Source organism: Oryzias latipes, chromosome 23 (genome assembly GCF_053564925.1).
Source record: "Oryzias latipes strain Hd-rR chromosome 23, Olatipes_Hd-rR_3.1".
Classification (NCBI taxonomy): Eukaryota; Metazoa; Chordata; class Actinopteri; order Beloniformes; family Adrianichthyidae; genus Oryzias; species Oryzias latipes.
Genome location: NC_136259.1, coordinates 4,053,877 through 4,072,395, shown reverse-complemented (window position 1 = coordinate 4,072,395; position 18,519 = coordinate 4,053,877). Strand labels below are relative to the sequence as shown.

Below are 18,519 nucleotides of genomic sequence, written 5' to 3'. Positions count from 1 at the left end.
GAAGTTTACAGGAAAACAGTGACTGTGGTCCTCACAAGAAAAGGTTTGGGGACTCTGCCCATCATTCAAACATCACATAAACGCAGCATTTCTCTGTTTTACACGAGGTGCATCAAGCCGTTGGTGCAATTGGCTCTAAAATGAGAACAAAAGTTTTTAAAACGAAATGTTTTAATCCAAACGTTTTCATCCAGATTTCATCTTATTTCTTTCTCACTCCACGTTTCTGCTCCTGGTCGGCCCTTCTGTCCAATTTTAGAACCCAATGTGGCCCGCCAGTCAAAATAATTGCCCACCCTTGATGCAAACTATCAGAACAGTGTAAATCTGGGTTTACACTAACGCTGAACCGTCTCGTCTTTACACTAAAAGTGACGCCGACATGTTGACGTCATGAAAATGGGCGACACCCTCTGAGATCAAGTTGTCTTATTTCCAGATAGGATATTTAATTAAAAAAAAACATTCTTTAATGGCCAAGGGTATTTTATTATCTATAATAATTGACATAGTTTACTCTGAAAGGCTTAAAAACAGCACAATATGGGCCCTTTAACATTTGTGGATTCACAAGGAAGCGGCACAATCCAAAATAAGCTTTTTTTAAACATTTAGGAAAACAGATTAAAACAAAACTGAACATTGGGAGCCCTCAGTCTTCCCTCGCATGACTGTCCCTTTTCTCTGCTCAAACAATACTCACAAATAAACTTCTGAGTCAGACCATTGCAGACATTGCTACTCTGAATTGAAGTTAATGACAGTTGGCGTTCAGAGCTGATTGCTCGCTTGGCTTCATCTCCTCCAGCCACGTGCTCCTCCTGTCTTCTTTTCCGGCTTTTTTGTCCTCCAGCTGCACTCTTTTGTGATCCCACCTCAAACATCTCCCCCCCCTGTGTCCTCCCCATCAGTGGATCTATTTCTGCTGCTCCTCGTGGATGCATTGTACCACAACTGATTATCTAATCCCCTTAACTCTGTCTCTGCTTGCGTAGTGGATGTTCCTGTGAAAAACACGCGCCTCGTTCAGATCTTGTGACCCTGTTCTTACTCAGCTGTAGTCTTTCAGTTTCAAAACATCTGATTTTTTTTGTGGTTCCAAAATGTTAACCAGCACTTTAATGCTGATTATGCAGATGTTTCAGCTCAAGCGGACGCGTTTTCCCATTAACTAAGAGCCTTGGGTGAATCTGACAGATAGTAATCCGTTAACCAGAGCACAACCGGAACAGCTGAGGTAACCGTTCAGACAATGAAGGGAAAAGTAGTATTTTATTATGCAACAAGGCAAAAAGAATTTATGAAGGAAAAAATAAGAAATAATTAAGGTGTTAAAAGGTAAACAACCTGTGTAAAGTTTTAAGGTATATTGTTAGTTTATTATGCGTAGCAATCAAGCTACTGTAACAGGACAATCCTAGTAATCTTTCCAAACAACTCTTCCCAGCTTTCATCCACGTTTATCTCATATATTTTGTAGTTTTTGAAGACCCACTCCGATCATCTTTTGATCTATTGTAAAATTATTCCCAGCGGTCTTCTAATCATGATTTTGTTATTGCCAAAATAAAAATAAAAACTGTCGTTTTCAGAAACGTACCTCTGAGTTATGGGTGGGACTGTTGGCGCAGAGCGAGCTTACCTTTATTTCCCATTATCACTTTGTTTTTCACTCTCTCCCGCTAGCTCACACCCTCAAGATAAAATTGCCAGTGCAACAAAAATGGCGAGCAGTATTGGGGCTATCCAATGCTACAGTTTTTTGGGTCCTCCCATTGTGACATCATAAAGTGAGGAACCGCCCCTTCCAGCGCCGCTTTTGCCATCTCCTTAATTTGCATGCCGCTTTGACAGCAGCAATGGTGGCTTACAGATAATTACCATCAGTGGGACTAAATGTATGAGTCTGGTAAAAATTCCTGCCTCCTGTTCCGCTGCAGCTTTCTCCGTTCTCCTCCCTCCTGAGCCGCTGACTTTGGGACTTTGTTTAGCCACTGTGAGGCTGTGGGAAGGTAATAATGAAGTTGAGCCTCTGCCAGTGACCATGTTGGATTGACGGGCACCAGACAGAGAGAAGTCTTTGTCTGACAGTGCGTGCTGCTGACATAAATACCTCTGGCTCTGTGTGTGAGTGTATTTGTCTCCAAGGAAATTCTACCCACCGCCATGCCTGCAGAAGTCCCAGCACCACCTTGATCGCAGTTTAAAACATCACACAAAAGCAGCCATATTCCTAAAATTGATCATCTTACCTAAGGTTTTTTTTCTGCATAACGTCTAAATACTTCTATAGATTTTTATCACGGTACACATTCATGAAAGCACTGAATGGAATTACTGAATGGACAAAGGTACCGTAACTCGGTTTAAAATACACCTGCCCTGCTGTGTGTTAGCATGTCAACTGGTTTTCTGGCACCTGAAATAACCTGGAATAGACAAAGGTAATTGGATTTTCTAACTCTAATCAGATTTAAGCTGCTGCATGGGCTAACATTTACGTTGTAGGCTTTTGATTGACAATCTGATTTTACCGAGCTCAGGGGGAAGAATAAGAAGCTTACCGTCATGAGGACGCACTTCAATCTCAACCCAAGTTTTTATTTTCGTACAAGGTGAAGGACACTTTTTGAAGATTCATCCCAGAGTGGCTTTCAGGACGTACCTCCCAGAGATTCCAGTACGTCAAAGCAATGGATGGTGCAACATGAAGAACTAAAACAGACCATTCTGATTCAATGGGATTTTGTTTGGGCAAACTTTGGACAAACACTAAAACAACACATACTGTAAATGTAAAATACTACTTGGGCAGATTAAACCAATTTAAGTAAGTGATATCTGCTTCAAGCGGGGATTAACAGCAGTGACTCATTCCCTCTGTGTTCAGGTTAATAGGTTGTGTTACAGTGTTAATGTTAACGTTTCAGAAGCAGAAATAGCTGTTGCTTCTCTGGAAATCCCTGACTTCTGAGCCCAGGACACGAAGAGCTGCTACAAAGTTGCTGTTTCCACTGATCTACCACTGGAAAGTTCCCTTGAGAGAACACCTGGACAGTAATGAAGGAAAGCAGGATCTCCGCTCTTTGGACCATGTGCTTGACTGCTTTGAGCAGAACTCTTATCAGCTTTAAGTGCACAGCAATAACTAATGTGAGGGTGTATTCAGACTGGAAAAGTCTGTGGCCTGGACCCAGTATGTTTCATTTAGTCCGGATCCAGTCCTGAACCTTCCCCTTGGTCTGTCTTCAGACTGCCGTTAAGTGTACTTTCCCGTTCTGAACCAAAGCTTGTAAACAAAACCACGTGACTAAAGATCTTTTCAGTTATTGGCCAGGAATCACAAAGCCACAACAGAAAGAAGAATGGAAGTTCTACACTTTGCAATCGGGATAGTTCACTGATTGAAACTTTATATTTCACTAAGAAGGTAAGTGTTTATAACGTATAGATTGTCACGAAAACTGTTAGAAGCAATGCAGATCACATTAAAAGTTGTTTAAATGAGCCTGCATTCATCCAACCACATTTCAATGAGGTGCTGTTTCTCGTCGTCGCTCAGCTACTCTGTTTACATCCCAAAACCCCCATCTACGGTGGCCATTTTGGACCAGTTGTTCTGCTCCGAGCACAGACCATATTCGGAGTGAGAAAAATTCAGAGCAAATCAAAACTCATTTCAATCAGAAACAAACCGAGACCACCTCAAAAGATGGGTCCTGAGAACAGTTCCTGGTCCCGGACCAGGGTCCGTTTGGGTGTATTCAGACTGAAAATGAGTTTCAGATCATCGGGGGAAACTAAATCTGGTACCCCCCCCCCCCGTTCAAGTGATAAGTGAGAGTTTGTCGTGTGTTCCTGTTAGAAATGAATGCGGAAACTGGACAATCAGGGCGTGGTTTGTGGACAGGTGAGCACTTACCGTACATATGACGTACACCCCCCCTGCGTACAGCACTGCGCACGGTCAGTAAAGAGCCAGTATGCAGGCCTTACTACCGACTGGGGTACTGCTTAATGGGTGCCATGCGACAGCATCACACACATGTCACAAGTATTTTCTGTTTTCCTTACATATATTTCACAATGCACTTACTACATGCAGGACAATGGTACAATCCATTTTCATGGGGAGAACGTACGGCCCCAAGGGAATTGCAGAACATACCTGAACTCCTCTTAAGATGCATCCTCTCTCCTCTCTACGATCCTCCACGCCCTGCAACCCAAAAACCCACAGTACCCGTACGGGTGCATGTGACTAAGGCTTTAACGCTAGGCTTTTGCCTAACAACCTCATTAAGCCTCAAACGTCACGTCGTTTGCATTTAAAACAGATCATTCCGGTGTCTCTTGCAGACACAGAGGGTGTATTCAGACTAAACACATTTGGTTTTGCCTTAAGTGAACCGGAGTTTGTTTCCCCCAAAAATCCAGAAAAATGTTTCAGTCTGAATACACCCAAGCGGACCAGGAACCGCTCTCTGAACCATTTAGGAGGTGGTCTCGGTTCATTTCCAATCGGATTGAGCTTCGGTTCGCTCTGAGACTCTTCAGTCTGAATACAATCTGTCCTCTGAGCGCAACAACTGGACCAAACGGCCACCGTAGCCAGTGGTCACAAAATGTAAACAGGGCAGGAATGAAGCAACTGATTGAATTACGGACAAATGTAAAGGCCCGTACACACCGGGACGAATTTCGCCGGCGATTTTCGCCGACGTTTAACGCCTCGTGACTAAACAAAGGGCACCAATGTGAGTGTGCACACCGACGCGAAAAAACGCCAGGCGTTAAAGCGTCAAAAAAAAAAAACGCCTCGGGTTCGTTTTTTTTTTTCGACGCGTCGCGTCGAAATCTACTCGACCAATGAGAATGGCGCTTTTGTTCACGTGTCTGGAGCTTCTGAAGTTACAGTAAAACACAACTTGGGGGCGCTCAAACACAAAACTGCCTTGCTGAGCAAACATATCAGCGAAGAAGATAGACGCCAAGTAGCGTCTACACTGCCGCGAAGCAATAATGACGGACATTCTAAAATATCCCCGAACCAAGTACCAGTTGGAGCTACTGGTGCTTGAAATATTCATGTTTTCTTTGTATGATTCTGACAAGCGCGTAAATACTTACTCTCTTCTTCTGAGTGAAAAGCGACTTTAAGAAGCGTAAAGTTGCGCAGCGCCACCTTGTGTACAGGAGTATTTCTGTTTTACATTAAGCGCCATCTAATGTCAGGGAAGGAAATTGCATGTTCACTCCACTCATCGTCAGCGAAAATCGCCTGGGTGTGAACACAAAAGACGTGGCGAAAAACGCTGGCGAATAACGCCTGGCGAATATTCGTCCCGGTGTGTACGGGCCTTAAAGCAAAGACTGTCATGTTATCAAAAAGAAAAAAAGCTTCAACTGCTTACTTGTAACCTTTATTTTAACTCCACTGAAAATGGTTCTTGCTTCTTTTTCGGCGCCAGGTGCTGCTGCAACATCATCCCTAAAAGCTACCTTGTGTTTCCTTAACCCTTGTGCTATTCTATGGGGTCCAGATGACCCGATCCTTACATTGACGTGTTCTCCCTACCATGACAAAGGTTGATAAAGGTGGAGAGGATTTCATGTAATCCATGGATACTAGTGAAGATCCCAAATCATTGAACAAAAACAGTCTTGTGGGGTCCAGATGAGCCCACTCCCAACGCCAAAGTGCCTAGGATAGCACAAGGGTTAACAGAATTCTGTCAAAGCAACGCCATAACACCACAACGCTGAGACACAGCAACTCACTCAAATGTGGTCGGATGAAGTCGGACTCATTAAAACAACCTTTATCGTGACACACATTGCTTCTCGCTGTTTTCCCGACAATCTATATGTCATAAACACTTATCAGTAAAGCTTCTTTGTTGTCACCTCCTCAGTAACCGCTCTGCAGGCGGAGTTGAAACAGACGTTCAAAATTGGTGAGTGAAATAGAGCTTCAGTGAATTATCCCAACAAAGTACAGGACTTCCATCATTTCTGCCTCTAGTTGTTTTGCCCTGCCCTAATAATTTTTGACCAAATGAGTGAAGAGATCTTCAGTCATGTGGTTTTGTTTACAAGCTTGAGCTCGAAACAGGAAAGCCGGCAGTCTGAATACAGACCAACCGAAAGGTTCAGGACTCGATCCGTACCAAGTTAGGCGGACACCGACCAGACCAAGTGATTTTTTTCTAGTCTGAATACACCCTGAATCTCTTCCAGCTCTTGTAAGAATCTTTGCAAAACTCAGATGGGCGAAAGAAACTCATCAATCAATCATTTGAAATGAGAAAACACTGTCATTTCGTAGCTAACCCTTTTCTGCAAACAGAAATTGTGTCTCTTCTGGAATTCTTTCTACACTGGCTCCACTTCCCCAACTTGAGCTCAGCTTTTGTTAATGTTGGGCACGTCGACTGCTTAAAGAAAAAAACTTGTGCAGATGTGAAAATGGTAAAATGTGGGGAATCTCTTCCCATTTAGGCTTGTATTTATTTAAATGAAAACACTTTCTTGTCTTGCTGTTATAGAGTCAAACAGGCTTAAACTGGAAGTGCTAAAGTGTTCACAGTCTTTGCTTCGGGGGAACTTGACGCTAATCGCAGCTCCAGGATTTTTGAATTTTGAAAGGCTTCTCACAGAAAGCCCTGCTCTGACGTAAGTCATGCATGTGATGCAATGTGGCCAGCCAGCTGATCACCTGTGTGTGTGTTTCTGTGTGCGTTTCTGCACGCAGCACTATGAAATGAACAACTGTGTTTACTCTTTAAACCTCTAAGGAGATTGGAGCCGTTTGGACCGGCAGTTCTTTTGTGCCTCAGAGCTGGAGCTTCCACAAACCCAGAACTTTCTGGTAACAGAAAAGGGTCAGAAGAAGAACTATCTTTGAATTTAGAAGAATTGTCAGAAAAGGATGGTGTCAAAGACAGGCACTGAGAGCGAGGAAGAGGAGGTGCTATGCTCCAATGGAGGGGAAGTCATGCGAGCAGAGCTGCAGCTTTCAATTCAGGCTGAACAGCTTCCAGCTGGACGGAAGAAATCGTATTTAACCAAAACACCTGGAGCCTGAAACATAATGAACCTGATCCGGTACCCTGTGACAGCAGAACAATGGCAGTTGGATCCTAAAACCATCAGAACTGAAACATTTCTGAAATTCTGAGATCTATAAAAATGGCAGCCTGTAAGGCAAAAAGGAAAAGGTATCAATTAAAAGCGAACAAACACCCCAGAGTGAAACCAGTGTTTGTTCATCAAGTCCAACTCACTTTCCTGAGTTTGGATGGGAAAGTCAAACATCTCACAGGGTTCGATTGGTGACTTTGAAAGCAAAGTGCAAACAAGTAAGTCAGAAAAACAACTCGACTGAGCCTCAGATCCAACAAAAGCCTTGAAGTCAGCACGCGTTCAGAGCTGGGAATCCTAGGTTTAGTTGTTCAGATTAATCCTGGTTTGTGGTTTGAAACACAGCTTTTTTTCCTTCTCTATCAGGTTAGAAAAAAAGTTTTGTTGTCTCAAAAAGTTCTTTTGGTATCTAAACCATCAGTGAGATCCCAGTGAAAGCTTTACACCAGAAATGCAGCAAAAGAAAAAAACAAGGATAAACAAATGAACATTGTTCTGAAGTCCCACCTCTGGCTGCTAATCTCATTGTGGTTTATGTGTAGTGAAAGTTACTTTTTCCTCAAAGGAACCCTGAAGCATGAAGCTGCAGACTGCCTCACCTGTGGAGTTACTAGTGGTGCTCTGCCTCTCTGCAGGAGCCTCTGTTGGGTCAGTTGGTTCAGTCGTCTGCTCCCCTGCTGCGGTCGGTGCAGTCGTCTGCTCCCCTGCTGCGGTCGGTGCAGTTGTCTGCTCCCCTGCTGCAGTTGGTGCAGTTGTCTGCTCCCCTGCTGCAGTCGGTGCAGTTGTCTGCTCCCCTGCTGCAGTCGGTGCAGTTGTCTGCTCCCCTGCTGCAGTCGGTGCAGTTGTCTGCTCCCCTGCTGCGGTCGGTGCCTCTGATGGTGTCTGAGGTTCCGTCTGCAGGTCTGGCTGCAGCTGCACAGTCGTGCCGACTCCGTCTCCCAGAGACAAAGCAGCCGTGGGGCTCTCGAAGTCCTTGGGGGTCAGAGGGGGGCCCGTAGCCAGAACCATAGAAGAGAGCAGCGGGCACAGCAACAGCCAAAAGACGGTGGAACTGTTTGGCGCCTCCTTTAGAGCCATGCTGGCATGTGATGAAGAGGAGCTCTGAAAGAGGAAAGGAATTCACAGACTCAGATGGAGGGTAGAAACTTTCTTCTCCTTTGGTTGACTTCTCCTGTCTTCTTGAGCTTCTTGTCATCAGTCTGTCAGTGGATGAAGGAAATCCCTCGCTCTGGTCCCATGCATGATGCTGGCTGAGTCCGCTGGCAGAGAGACGGGGGATGAGGGTGCATGTTGTACGAGTGAGGCAGATCCAGCTGTAATCCGCCTTCTCCCTGCTCACTCGCTGTTATTTTCTCTCCTCGCTGGCTGCTGACTCTCTCGCTGATCTCCAGCTGAGCTCTTACGTAACACTTACTCGCTCACTGAGCTCAAACTCATGGAGCCTTAAGACCTGATCTTCCTGGTCATTGCTCTATCCCTGTTTACCCTCTCACCCCATTTCCCCTTTTTATCAATTTTGTAAAAGACTCTCTCCAATGAAAATGGTCTTTTTGGTGGCTTTAATATTTTCTTTTTTTTAAATGATGGAGTACAATATATGAAGATTAAAAGTGGAATTCTTTATTCAAATTGTTGTAAGTCAGGAGCAGACAAAAAATTCAATTTAGAAAAGATTGTACAGTATTTTTGACAGAAAGTACACAGGCCGGCTGAGGTGTAGGAAGAATATTGATTGGCCGACAGGGCTCACACTACATACAAAAGAAACAACGCAACAACGGTTCCCGACGCACAATGGCCTAAACCGCAGCACAACAGAAATATCCTTTTTTTATTTTTATTTTTTTCCAATTCAATTATATGAATTCACTTGTTGTTGTGTATTGAAGTTAGTTATATAAAACTGCATTACCCAGCATGCAAGGCGAGTAGTCACGTGTTAGTGCTGAAAGAAACTGTTCAATAAAAAGTCTGAATAACACAGCTACAGCGCATCTCTTTGTTTACTTAAAGATAAGCAAGACAACAACTTGTCAACTGCAACTCTCGATAGCTAAACTGTCCTCACCTAGCTGACTGAACAGGGCGAGCCAAATGAGCCAGCTTAGCTATACTTACCAAACGTAACTTTACCTAGTGTTAGACAAAAAGCGTAGATGCATATTTTCTGATGTGTTCCATTTTGGTTGTGATGCGGTTCATGTTGTTGCGTTTTTGGGTATGGCCGTTGCGTTTTGAGTAATGCTGTTGCTTTTTGGGTAATAGCATTGCGTTTTAGGTAATGCTGTTGCGTTTTGGGTAATGCCGTTGCGTTTGGGTAATGCTGTTGCGTTTTGGGTAATGGCATTGCGTTTTCGAGTAATGCTGTTGCTTTTTGGGTAATAGCATTGCGTTTTAGGTAATGCTGTTGCGTTTTCGGGTAATGCTGTTGCGTTTTGGGTAATGCTGTTGCGTTTTGGGTAATGCTGTTGCGTTTGGGTAATGCTGTTGCGTTTTGGGTAATGGCATTGCGTTTTCGAGTAATGCTGTTGCTTTTTGGGTAATGCTGTTGCGTTTTGGGTAATGCTGTTGCGTTTTGGGTAATGCCGTTGCGTTTGGGTAATGCTGTTGCGTTTTGGGTAATGGCATTGCGTTTTCGAGTAATACTGTTGCTTTTTGGGTAATAGCATTGCGTTTTGGGTAATGCTGTTGCGTTTTGGGTAATAGCATTGCGTTTTAGGTAATGCTGTTGCGTTTTGGGTAATAGCATTGCATTTTGGGTAATGCTGTTGCGTTTTCAGGGTAATGCTGTTGCGTTTTGGGTAATGCTGTTGCGTTTTGGGTAATGCCGTTGCGTTTGGGTAATGCTGTTGCGTTTTGGGTAATGGCATTGCGTTTTCGAGTAATGCTGTTGCTTTTTGGGTAATAGCATTGCGTTTTATGTAATGCTGTTGCGTTTTGGGTAATGCTGTTGCGTTTTGGGTAATGCTGTTGCGTTTTGGGTAATGCCGTTGCGTTTGGGTAATGCTGTTGCGTTTTGGGTAATGGCATTGCGTTTTCGAGTAATGCTGTTGCTTTTTGGGTAATAGCATTGCGTTTTGGGTAATGCTGTTGCGTTTTGGGTAATGCTGTTGCGTTTTCGGGTAATGCTGTTGCGTTTTCGGGTAATGCTGTTGCGTTTTGGGTAATGCTGTTGCGTTTTGGGTAATGCTGTTGCGTTTTGGGAAATGCCGTTGCGTTTTGGGTAATGCCGTTGCGTTTGGGTAATGCTGTTGCGTTTTGGGTAATGGCATTGCGTTTTGGGTAATGCCGTTGCGTTTGGGTAATGCTGTTGCGTTTTGGGTAATGCTGTTGCGTTTTGGGTAATGCTGTTGCGTTTTGGGTAATGCCGTTGCGTTTTGGGTAATGCCGTTGCGTTTGGGTAATGCTGTTGCGTTTTGGGTAATGCTGTTGCTTTTTGGGTAATAGCATTGCGTTTTGGGTAATGCTGTTGCGTTTTGGGTAATGCTGTTGCGTTTTGGGTAATGCTGTTGCGTTTTCGGGTAATGCTGTTGCGTTTTCGGGTAATGCTGTTGCGTTTTGGGTAATGCTGTTGCGTTTTGGGTAATGCTGTTGCGTTTTGGGTAATGCCGTTGCGTTTTGGGTAATGCCGTTGCGTTTGGGTAATGCCGTTGCGTTTTGGGTAATGGCATTGCGTTTTCGAGTAATGCTGTTGCTTTTTGGGTAATAGCATTGCGTTTTAGGTAATGCTGTTGCGTTTTGGTTAATGCTGTTGCGTTTTGGGTAATGGCATTGCGTTTTGGGTAATAGCATTGCTTTTTGGGTAATGCTGTTGCGTTTTCGGGTAATGCTGTTGCTTTTTGGGTAATAGCATTGCGTTTTAGGTAATGCTGTTGCGTTTTGGGTAATGCTGTTGCGTTTTGGGTAATAGCATTGCGTTTTGGGTAATAGCATTGCGTTTTGGGTAATGCTGTTGCTTTTTGGGTAATGGCATTGCGTTTTGGGTAATGCTGTTGCGTTTTCGCTTAATGCTGTTGCTTTTTGGGTAATGGCATTGCGTTTTGGGTAATGCTGTTGCGTTATGGGTAATGCTGTTGCTTTTTGGGTAATAGCATTGCGTTTTCGGGTAATGCTGTTGCGATTTGGATAATGGCCTTGTGTTTTGGATAATGGCATTGCGTTTTGGGTAATGCTGTTGCGTTATGGGTAATGCTGTTGCTTTTTGGGTAATAGCATTGCGTTTTCGGTAATGCTGTTGCGTTTTGGATAATGGCCTTGTGTTTTGGGTAATGCTGTTGGGTTTGGGGAAATGCCATTGCATGTTAAGTAATCCCATAGCAGTTTCGTGTTACGCCATTGCGTTGTTTCTTTTGTAGGTAGTGTGAGCCCTGTCAGCCACCGTAGGGAGTAGCTGGGCGCTGATTTTGCTGTTCAATGACAGCTGGAGCCCCATCAACAGCTATAGCAGATTTCATGCTAAACGTTTGCTGGTTGGACCAACACGCACTCAGCGGGAAGCTGCAGGAGACTATCTTCTAAATGGGCCTTTATTGCTGTCATGATTATTATCAAGGACCTGCTCGCTCATATTATTTTTAAATCCGTGCGGTGCTGTGCTTTTTTCTTGATTTTGATCCTCATGTTTCAATATGGTGAGAAGTTTTGGAGACAATACAGGACGTTAAAGAGAGAGAGCTCTTACAAATAGTTTAGCCTAAAGATATTTGTCATGAGTAGTTATTGCTCATGTGTTTAAAACGTGTGTCCCAGACACCGTTCATCAGTTCTTTCATGCATGTGCATGCAGTGGGACTCCACGTGTTAGAGGTGGACATTCAGGTGTAATAGGACAACCCTAAAAGCTCTTGATAGTTTTCTAGTAAAAAAAAACATGCAAAAGCTGTGAATAATTCACGCATCTGGGACCAAATATAGAGGTAGAGACGAACAGAGAAAGGGAAAGAGGTAGAGCTGCAAAGTGAGAGTACCGGAGCTGCTGATGTAAGAAGAGGAGGAAAACAATCAGAGAGACAGCTTGGTGACAAGAGGATGAAGAGGAAGGAATGATGAAGACCAATGCTTTTAGTTGAAAACACGCACTTTCAATGCAGAGTCTGTAGAAGGGGACGTGGTGGGCTCCGCTCCCACAAACTACATTATTTAAAGCCACAGCTTTGCCAAAGTGGACACAGGAAAGGCTCTGTATGGCTGGACCAATGTTTCAATTTATACTATACGTTTAGAGTAAAAAACATAATGTAACCAACAATGTTGGAGCATTAGATCGTTTCACATGCAGAAACATCCCAGTTTCATACAGTTCTATTAAAGAGTTTTAAACAATTGTGCTTTTTACAGTTTCAGTGTTTTGCATCAATTTTAGAAACCAAAATCCAAACATTAAGCTGTTTTTTTTTTTTGTTGGTAATTTAATGTTGAGAAAATGTACATGCAGTTATTCAAAGTTTGAGGCCAAGCCAGAATTGCTTCCTTACCCTTTGGCTCCTCCTTAGTGCTCAAACTGTAGCAGTATTTGGAGCTGTGGCGCTGGCAGATACCTGTCGAGCAGTCGTTGGCTCAGAGTGCATAGAAACTCCATGAGCCAGTGATACACACCACAGCCCAATGAAGCACAACAATGTTTAAACCTTCAAACATCAAGGGTCCAAAGACAAGAGGTAAACCCAACAAAATGAGGTGTTACGGGGGGGGAGGTCTAATCCAAAGTACAGGACTAGCTGTTCCAGCAGGCAAGAACAAGAAACGTCAACCTTAAGAAACACACGTAAAGCTGCTATCAACATCATAGTGTGTCAGCTGTGTTAATGAGTCATATTAACGGGGTCAGCGGGCTGCTAGAGCCTATCCTGACACTTGAGGAGGAAGGCAGGGGACATCCTGGACAGGTAGCCAGTCTGTTGCAGGGCCACAAATCACACAGTCTTGCACACCTTAGGACAATTTGGAGTGACCAGTTAACCTATGAAGCATGTTTTTGGACATGTGAAGAAGCCGGAGAGCCTGGAGAAAACCCACACATGCACGGGGAGAACATGTTAACACAGAAAGGTCCCCCGCTGGTGTTCTTTTTCAGGTCCCCCAGCAGTGACTTGAACCAGGTGCCTTCTTGCTGTGAGGCAAGAGCGCTAACCACTGCTCCACAGTGCAGAAGCGATTCCATCAATAAATACACATTTCTTATATAACGACATATTTATTCATAGAAAGGTTTAAAGTGTTGTTCATTTGTTGCACCTCATACAAAAACATTAATATCATGCCCTGTGTCTTATTTTTTTGTTATGTTTACTGCCCTTCCCAGTATAATCTTGTCGTTCATTGGACAATGGGAACAGGCCGGCGTAGCGTCTCTATAAATATGGTAAAACTGTGCGACTCCAATACTGCTCGCCTTTGTCGTCGCACCGGTAAAGTCAGCTTGGGGTCGTGATGGGTTGTAAGCTAGGGCAAGAGAAGGTAAACAAAAGGATCACGGGATTTAAGAGGAAGGTTACTTATGCGGCCACAACTCAGAGGCAAATTTCAAACGAACTACTGCTGCTCTGCAGAAACTGTCTGACAAAATGACACAGGTTTAGGGGTGGTGGGCATTTTTCTTGGCACACTTTGGGCCCCTTACACCAATGGAGCACGGTTCCCATACCAATACCTGAGAATTGTTGCTGACCATGTCCATCTCTCTATGTAGTGGACCATCTTCTGATAGCTGCTTCCAGCAGGATGAGGCACCGTGTCATAAAGCTGGAATCATCTCAGACTGGTTTCTTCAACATAGTAATGAGTTCTCTGGAGTCAAACGGCCTCCACAGTCACCAGATCTCAACCAAATAGAGAATTTGGGATGTGGTGGAACAGGAGATTGGCATCATGGATGTATAGCCGACAAATCTGCGTCAACATGGACCAAACTCTGAGGAATGTTTCCAGAACCTTGTTGAATCTATGACACTAAGGCAGTTCTGAAAGCATAAGTGGCTCCAACCCGGCACTAGCAAGGTGGACCTAATATAGTGGCCAGTGAGTGTATAGTATAATTGGTTTGGTACATTCTCTCTGACATAAAGGTAAGACAAATGCACACAGGAAAGCAAAGTTGGCTACATCTGACAGAACTCTCACCTAGTTTTTATTTGCTGAACATTAACATTTATTTCCCACATAGTGCTGCTTGTTTGACCATTTTTTTCCGTAAGGTTATTCTGGCTTTAACCAACTATGCAGCACTGCATTAAAGATACTGCATTAAAGATAAATCAGCGGTCCCAGCCTATCGCGAGACGAATTAAACACGCACTTATTCTGCTCCAATGAACAGTGAAGCTGTGATGATGAGGAAGAGCAGAGGCCTGCATGTGCACTCCCACTGTCGCTGCAACCATCTGCAGCTCCATCACTGTCTGCCTAACCCCTAAGTGTCATCTTAAAGCACATTAAAAGCTATTATGTAATCCAAAAACAGAGCAGCTCGCACGCTGATGTGGCGCCCTCAGCACGTCATTGTGCATGAGTTAGCATTTAGGTCTCCATGTGTGCAAACACACCTTCACTCTGTTAACTGTGTGGTTTTGTGTCACAGTGAGAAGGTCTTGGTTCAAATCCCGGTTGGGACTTTTCTGTGGGGCATTGCTCTATAGGCGACTGGATTTCTTCCTAAATAAAAAAAAAACTACAGAAAAGAATAAACTGTCTAAAGACTGAGGTAATAATGTTATTTACACGTTTCTTTTAGGTTTAAGTTCCAGTTAACAGACGGTTATTAATCAGACACATTCTCATTAAGGGAGTGATGACAACATCACCACTTCATGCGCGTGACGCTACATGCACACCGGGCGTGCATGTATGAACGCGCGTTCAGCCTGTGGTGCTCACACCAGACAAGCGGGGAGCACCAGGGAGGGGCTTCTTCTTCTTTTTCTTCTGCATGTATCCGTTTATAGAGGCAAAATGTTGAAGATGTGCAAATCTCGTGAAAGGCTGACTTTTTCAGCTCTATTCAGATACATCAAAGACGTGGTGTAACAGTTCCGATCGGACGCAAACCGCACTTCTTCATTCATCCTTCGTGATTGTTTTTCACAGGGTACTTCCGTGTTTTGAAAAGGACGCCACATAAGTCAGTACCAGATCCGAGTCCCTGGTTGGTCAAAGCTCAGCAAAGTTTGGCGTTCAAGCAGTCGGAAGTTCACCTGGTTGAACTTTCAGCATCGGTTTGTTCGTAGAGCCCGAGAAAGGACTTTCAAACTTGAGTAGCAACTCTTGGAAACCCAAATCTTTGGTTTACGGGCGTTTCCGTAGAGTTTTCCTTAAAAATGACCGCTTAAATGCTAGCTGCCTCGGCTGGTGTGAATGTACCTCAAGTGTGCAGCTGCTGTGCCGGTTGAGAGAGAGGGAGAAAGTTTTCCTTTGATGTTTTGGGTCTTTGAAGCCCGAGTGTTGATGATTGAAGTGAATTGATGTCAATGCATGTTTTTCTTTGAACTGTTTACTTCCTGTTATGTAAGTGATCTGCCACTAGATGAGCATGATTGACTCATAAACTGTGTAGTGCATGTGTGTGTGTGCGCACGTGTGTCTATATTGCGCACGGGTGTCAATATTGTTTCTACAAACAATATTGACACCTATCAGAATCAGGAGTGCATGCTGGGACGAATAAATTAAAGCTCGCCACGTGCATTTTCATTAAATTCAGGAAAAGATTACTTATTTTGATTTTGCACTAGACAAGACAATGCAATTCGCTACTTTTTTTCCGCTACTGCCTCCTCTTCCTCAGCGCAGACGCAAACGCAGACGCAGCAAGTCAATGAGCAGGATGTTGTTCATGTTATAAATAAACCCTGGAGAGGATCACGCTGTTTGAAAAGTATACACGCCGCTCAGAAGTTCAGTGCAGTTCTTGCGGACCGTCGCAGGCAAATCCAAACAACATTAGTATGAAGTAAGTCAGATGGGACTGGTGCGATGACCGATAGCTTGGCTCTTCAATGCAAACGACTAGAGCCGACCTCTTCCTGGGAACCATTAGACGACTCACGCCCATTGAGACGACTGTTGTGAATTTGCGCTACACAAATAAAATTGAATTGAATTGAACCATTTTTAACTGTCCTTCTCTCTTTCTCACCTATTGTTGTCTTCTAGCCGCTAATAACTGATCAATATGTGTTAGTGCTGGGCAGAGGATGGGGGTGTGAGATAGCAAAAGCTCGTTGAAGAGAAAACATCAATACAAAAACGTACAGAAATGAGTAGGGGTGAAGGGGGAACGCGATTCGCAGATATATTGCGATATTTCATTTGGCGATATTTGTATGGATTTGAATTCATTTAATCATTTCTGAGCGTCCTGCAGCGTCTTACTCTTGTTTTCCACTTAAGCCTCTGACTGCCAGTTGGCAGCAGAGAACACTGAGCCTCTTTTAGCAGCTCTGCATGCACAAAACAACTGCAAGGTCTCAGCAAGAAGCAGCTTGTTCTGTCGTTATGAGACATGAACCACTTAATTTTTACTCAGGATGGGGACCAAACAGAAACTCTGTGCCACGTTGCTGCCAGTAGCATATAGAAACGTGGATTGAGGTGCTTTGTAGCGGCTCAGATAAATACGAGTGAAGCACTGCAGCTGTGCACTAATGCACGGAGCCAAAATGATGTCAGCAAAGCGGGCCAAAGTTCTGCAGAACCTCACAGCAATAGATTCTAGTTCAGCAACCTGATGGACCTGAGTTTTGTGTACAACGCTCTGAGAAAAAGGCCAACGTTGTGCCGATTACCGTTACTAGTTTACTTCAGACTCTTGCCAATACACACCCCTGATGGTATATAAAAAGTAAACTTCAACTAAACTCCCTCACTTTTAGTTTGACCAAGTTTACTTCTATTACTCTTAAATAGACCATTTTTTCAACACGTGATGAACTTTTAGTTAAATCGACAAGCTGAAAGTGCAAAAGCAGAACTGTTTTGAACTTGGGATGTGTCCATGGCTGCATGTGCTGATCCCTTCAGCAGATTACAGCAGTGATGGTCTTGTCAATCTGTGTTTATGAAGGATTTAGGTGAAGTCTTTTGAGCTTTGGATCACTCCTCGCAGCTTTGGTGCTTCATTGGGATAGCCAGATAGCAGATCAGCAGACGGGCAGGGACACCCAGCTTGCCAGGACGCTTTAATGGACCAAGTGAACGCAACAAATGACCTGAAGGATTTTCAAGAAATGCAGGAAAAAGGAACATTTCAGAGTGTAAACGTGACAATAATGTGCAAAATTGAAGTGCAACACCTTCTCCTGTTTTGACTTCCCTGCGACATTCCACTCTGCTTGCTTCGTGTTTGACCTGGCTGTATGATTTAAAAAGCATGAACTAATGTACAAAAACCACAATGTGTCTCAGTGACATGTGGTCAATCCTTCTGAGCTTTTATTTAGCTGATGCAGATGGATTTACGTCTGTCCGAAGGATTCTTTGGACTTCTCTGGCATATTTTGGATTCAGTCGTAAATCTGAAGATAGATTTTTCAATCTGCCAACATTTTTTCTAACGAACTTCAGGTCTTTCACTGAGCTTGTAATCCAGTAAATGCTGAGAAAAGCAGGCAATCACTAGAGAGCTCTATATTATGAGGGACAAAACATTCTTGAATGTAATTTTATGAAAAATAGTCCTTAATTTTTTTTTATTTTTATTTTATTTTGAATGCCTGAACTCAGAGGAGAAAGGTGACTTGATATAAAGCTGAAGTGAATTGTACCATCTTGTGGCCATGTGGTCTCATTGCTGATCATTCAATGTTACTTCCTGGATTCTTCTTACATTCTCACCGTTGAAATGTATCTATTAAGAACATTACTGACCAAACTCAGCTGTTAAAGTGGAACAAACTGCACAGTCTAGGACAAAGGTTTTTTCTTCTTATTGTACAGGTGTGTGGTTATTTGTCCAGGTGTGTTAGGATCCTGGGCTCATCTCCACACCTGCCGCCCATCTTCTCATCAGCCTGCAGCCTTTATAAGGAACCACCTCCCGACAGCCAACGTCAGTCCGTCTGCTTCTCGTGGTTGAGTACTGACTCCTTAAGCCAAGTCTTAGGTCTCGTGTTTCAATGCTAAGTGCCTCGTACTTTCAGAAACCTAACCGCCTTTATCTCCGCTCCTTCAGGGAGTACCATCAGCGCGACTTTCACCCTTGGTCAACCTGTGCAGTTCATTCCAAACATCAAGCCAAGCTCATCCTTTCGGTCTTCTGCCCAAGCCAGGAACCATCACGCCCGAACCTTCCAACGCCACTGGGACTAAAATAAAACCTTCTTTCCTCATTCATCCTCCCGTCTCTGTCCTGCTTCTGGGTCCAGCCTCACTCATCCTAACAAG

The 18,519-nt window shown here is 43.8% G+C and overlaps 1 protein-coding gene and 1 long non-coding RNA gene across 3 annotated transcripts in view; one reads left to right on the top strand and one right to left on the bottom strand.

The window, feature by feature from the left end:
- Nucleotides 1–8,459, bottom strand: part of zgc:162331 (uncharacterized) — a 21,837-nt gene extending 13,378 nt beyond the window's left edge. For both annotated transcript variants that reach the window (XM_020714167.3, XM_004082918.5), the window contains exon 1: nt 7,743–8,459. In XM_020714167.3, coding sequence (XP_020569826.1) covers nt 7,743–8,220 — 478 coding nt within the window. In that variant the 5' untranslated portion in view covers nt 8,221–8,459. The remainder of the gene's footprint in view (nt 1–7,742) is intronic.
- Nucleotides 1–18,519, top strand: part of LOC144989462 (uncharacterized) — an 18,833-nt gene extending 314 nt beyond the window's left edge. The window contains exons 2-3 of the long non-coding RNA XR_013653662.1: nt 18,093–18,206; nt 18,308–18,519. This is a non-coding gene — a long non-coding RNA (uncharacterized LOC144989462). The remainder of the gene's footprint in view (nt 1–18,092; nt 18,207–18,307) is intronic.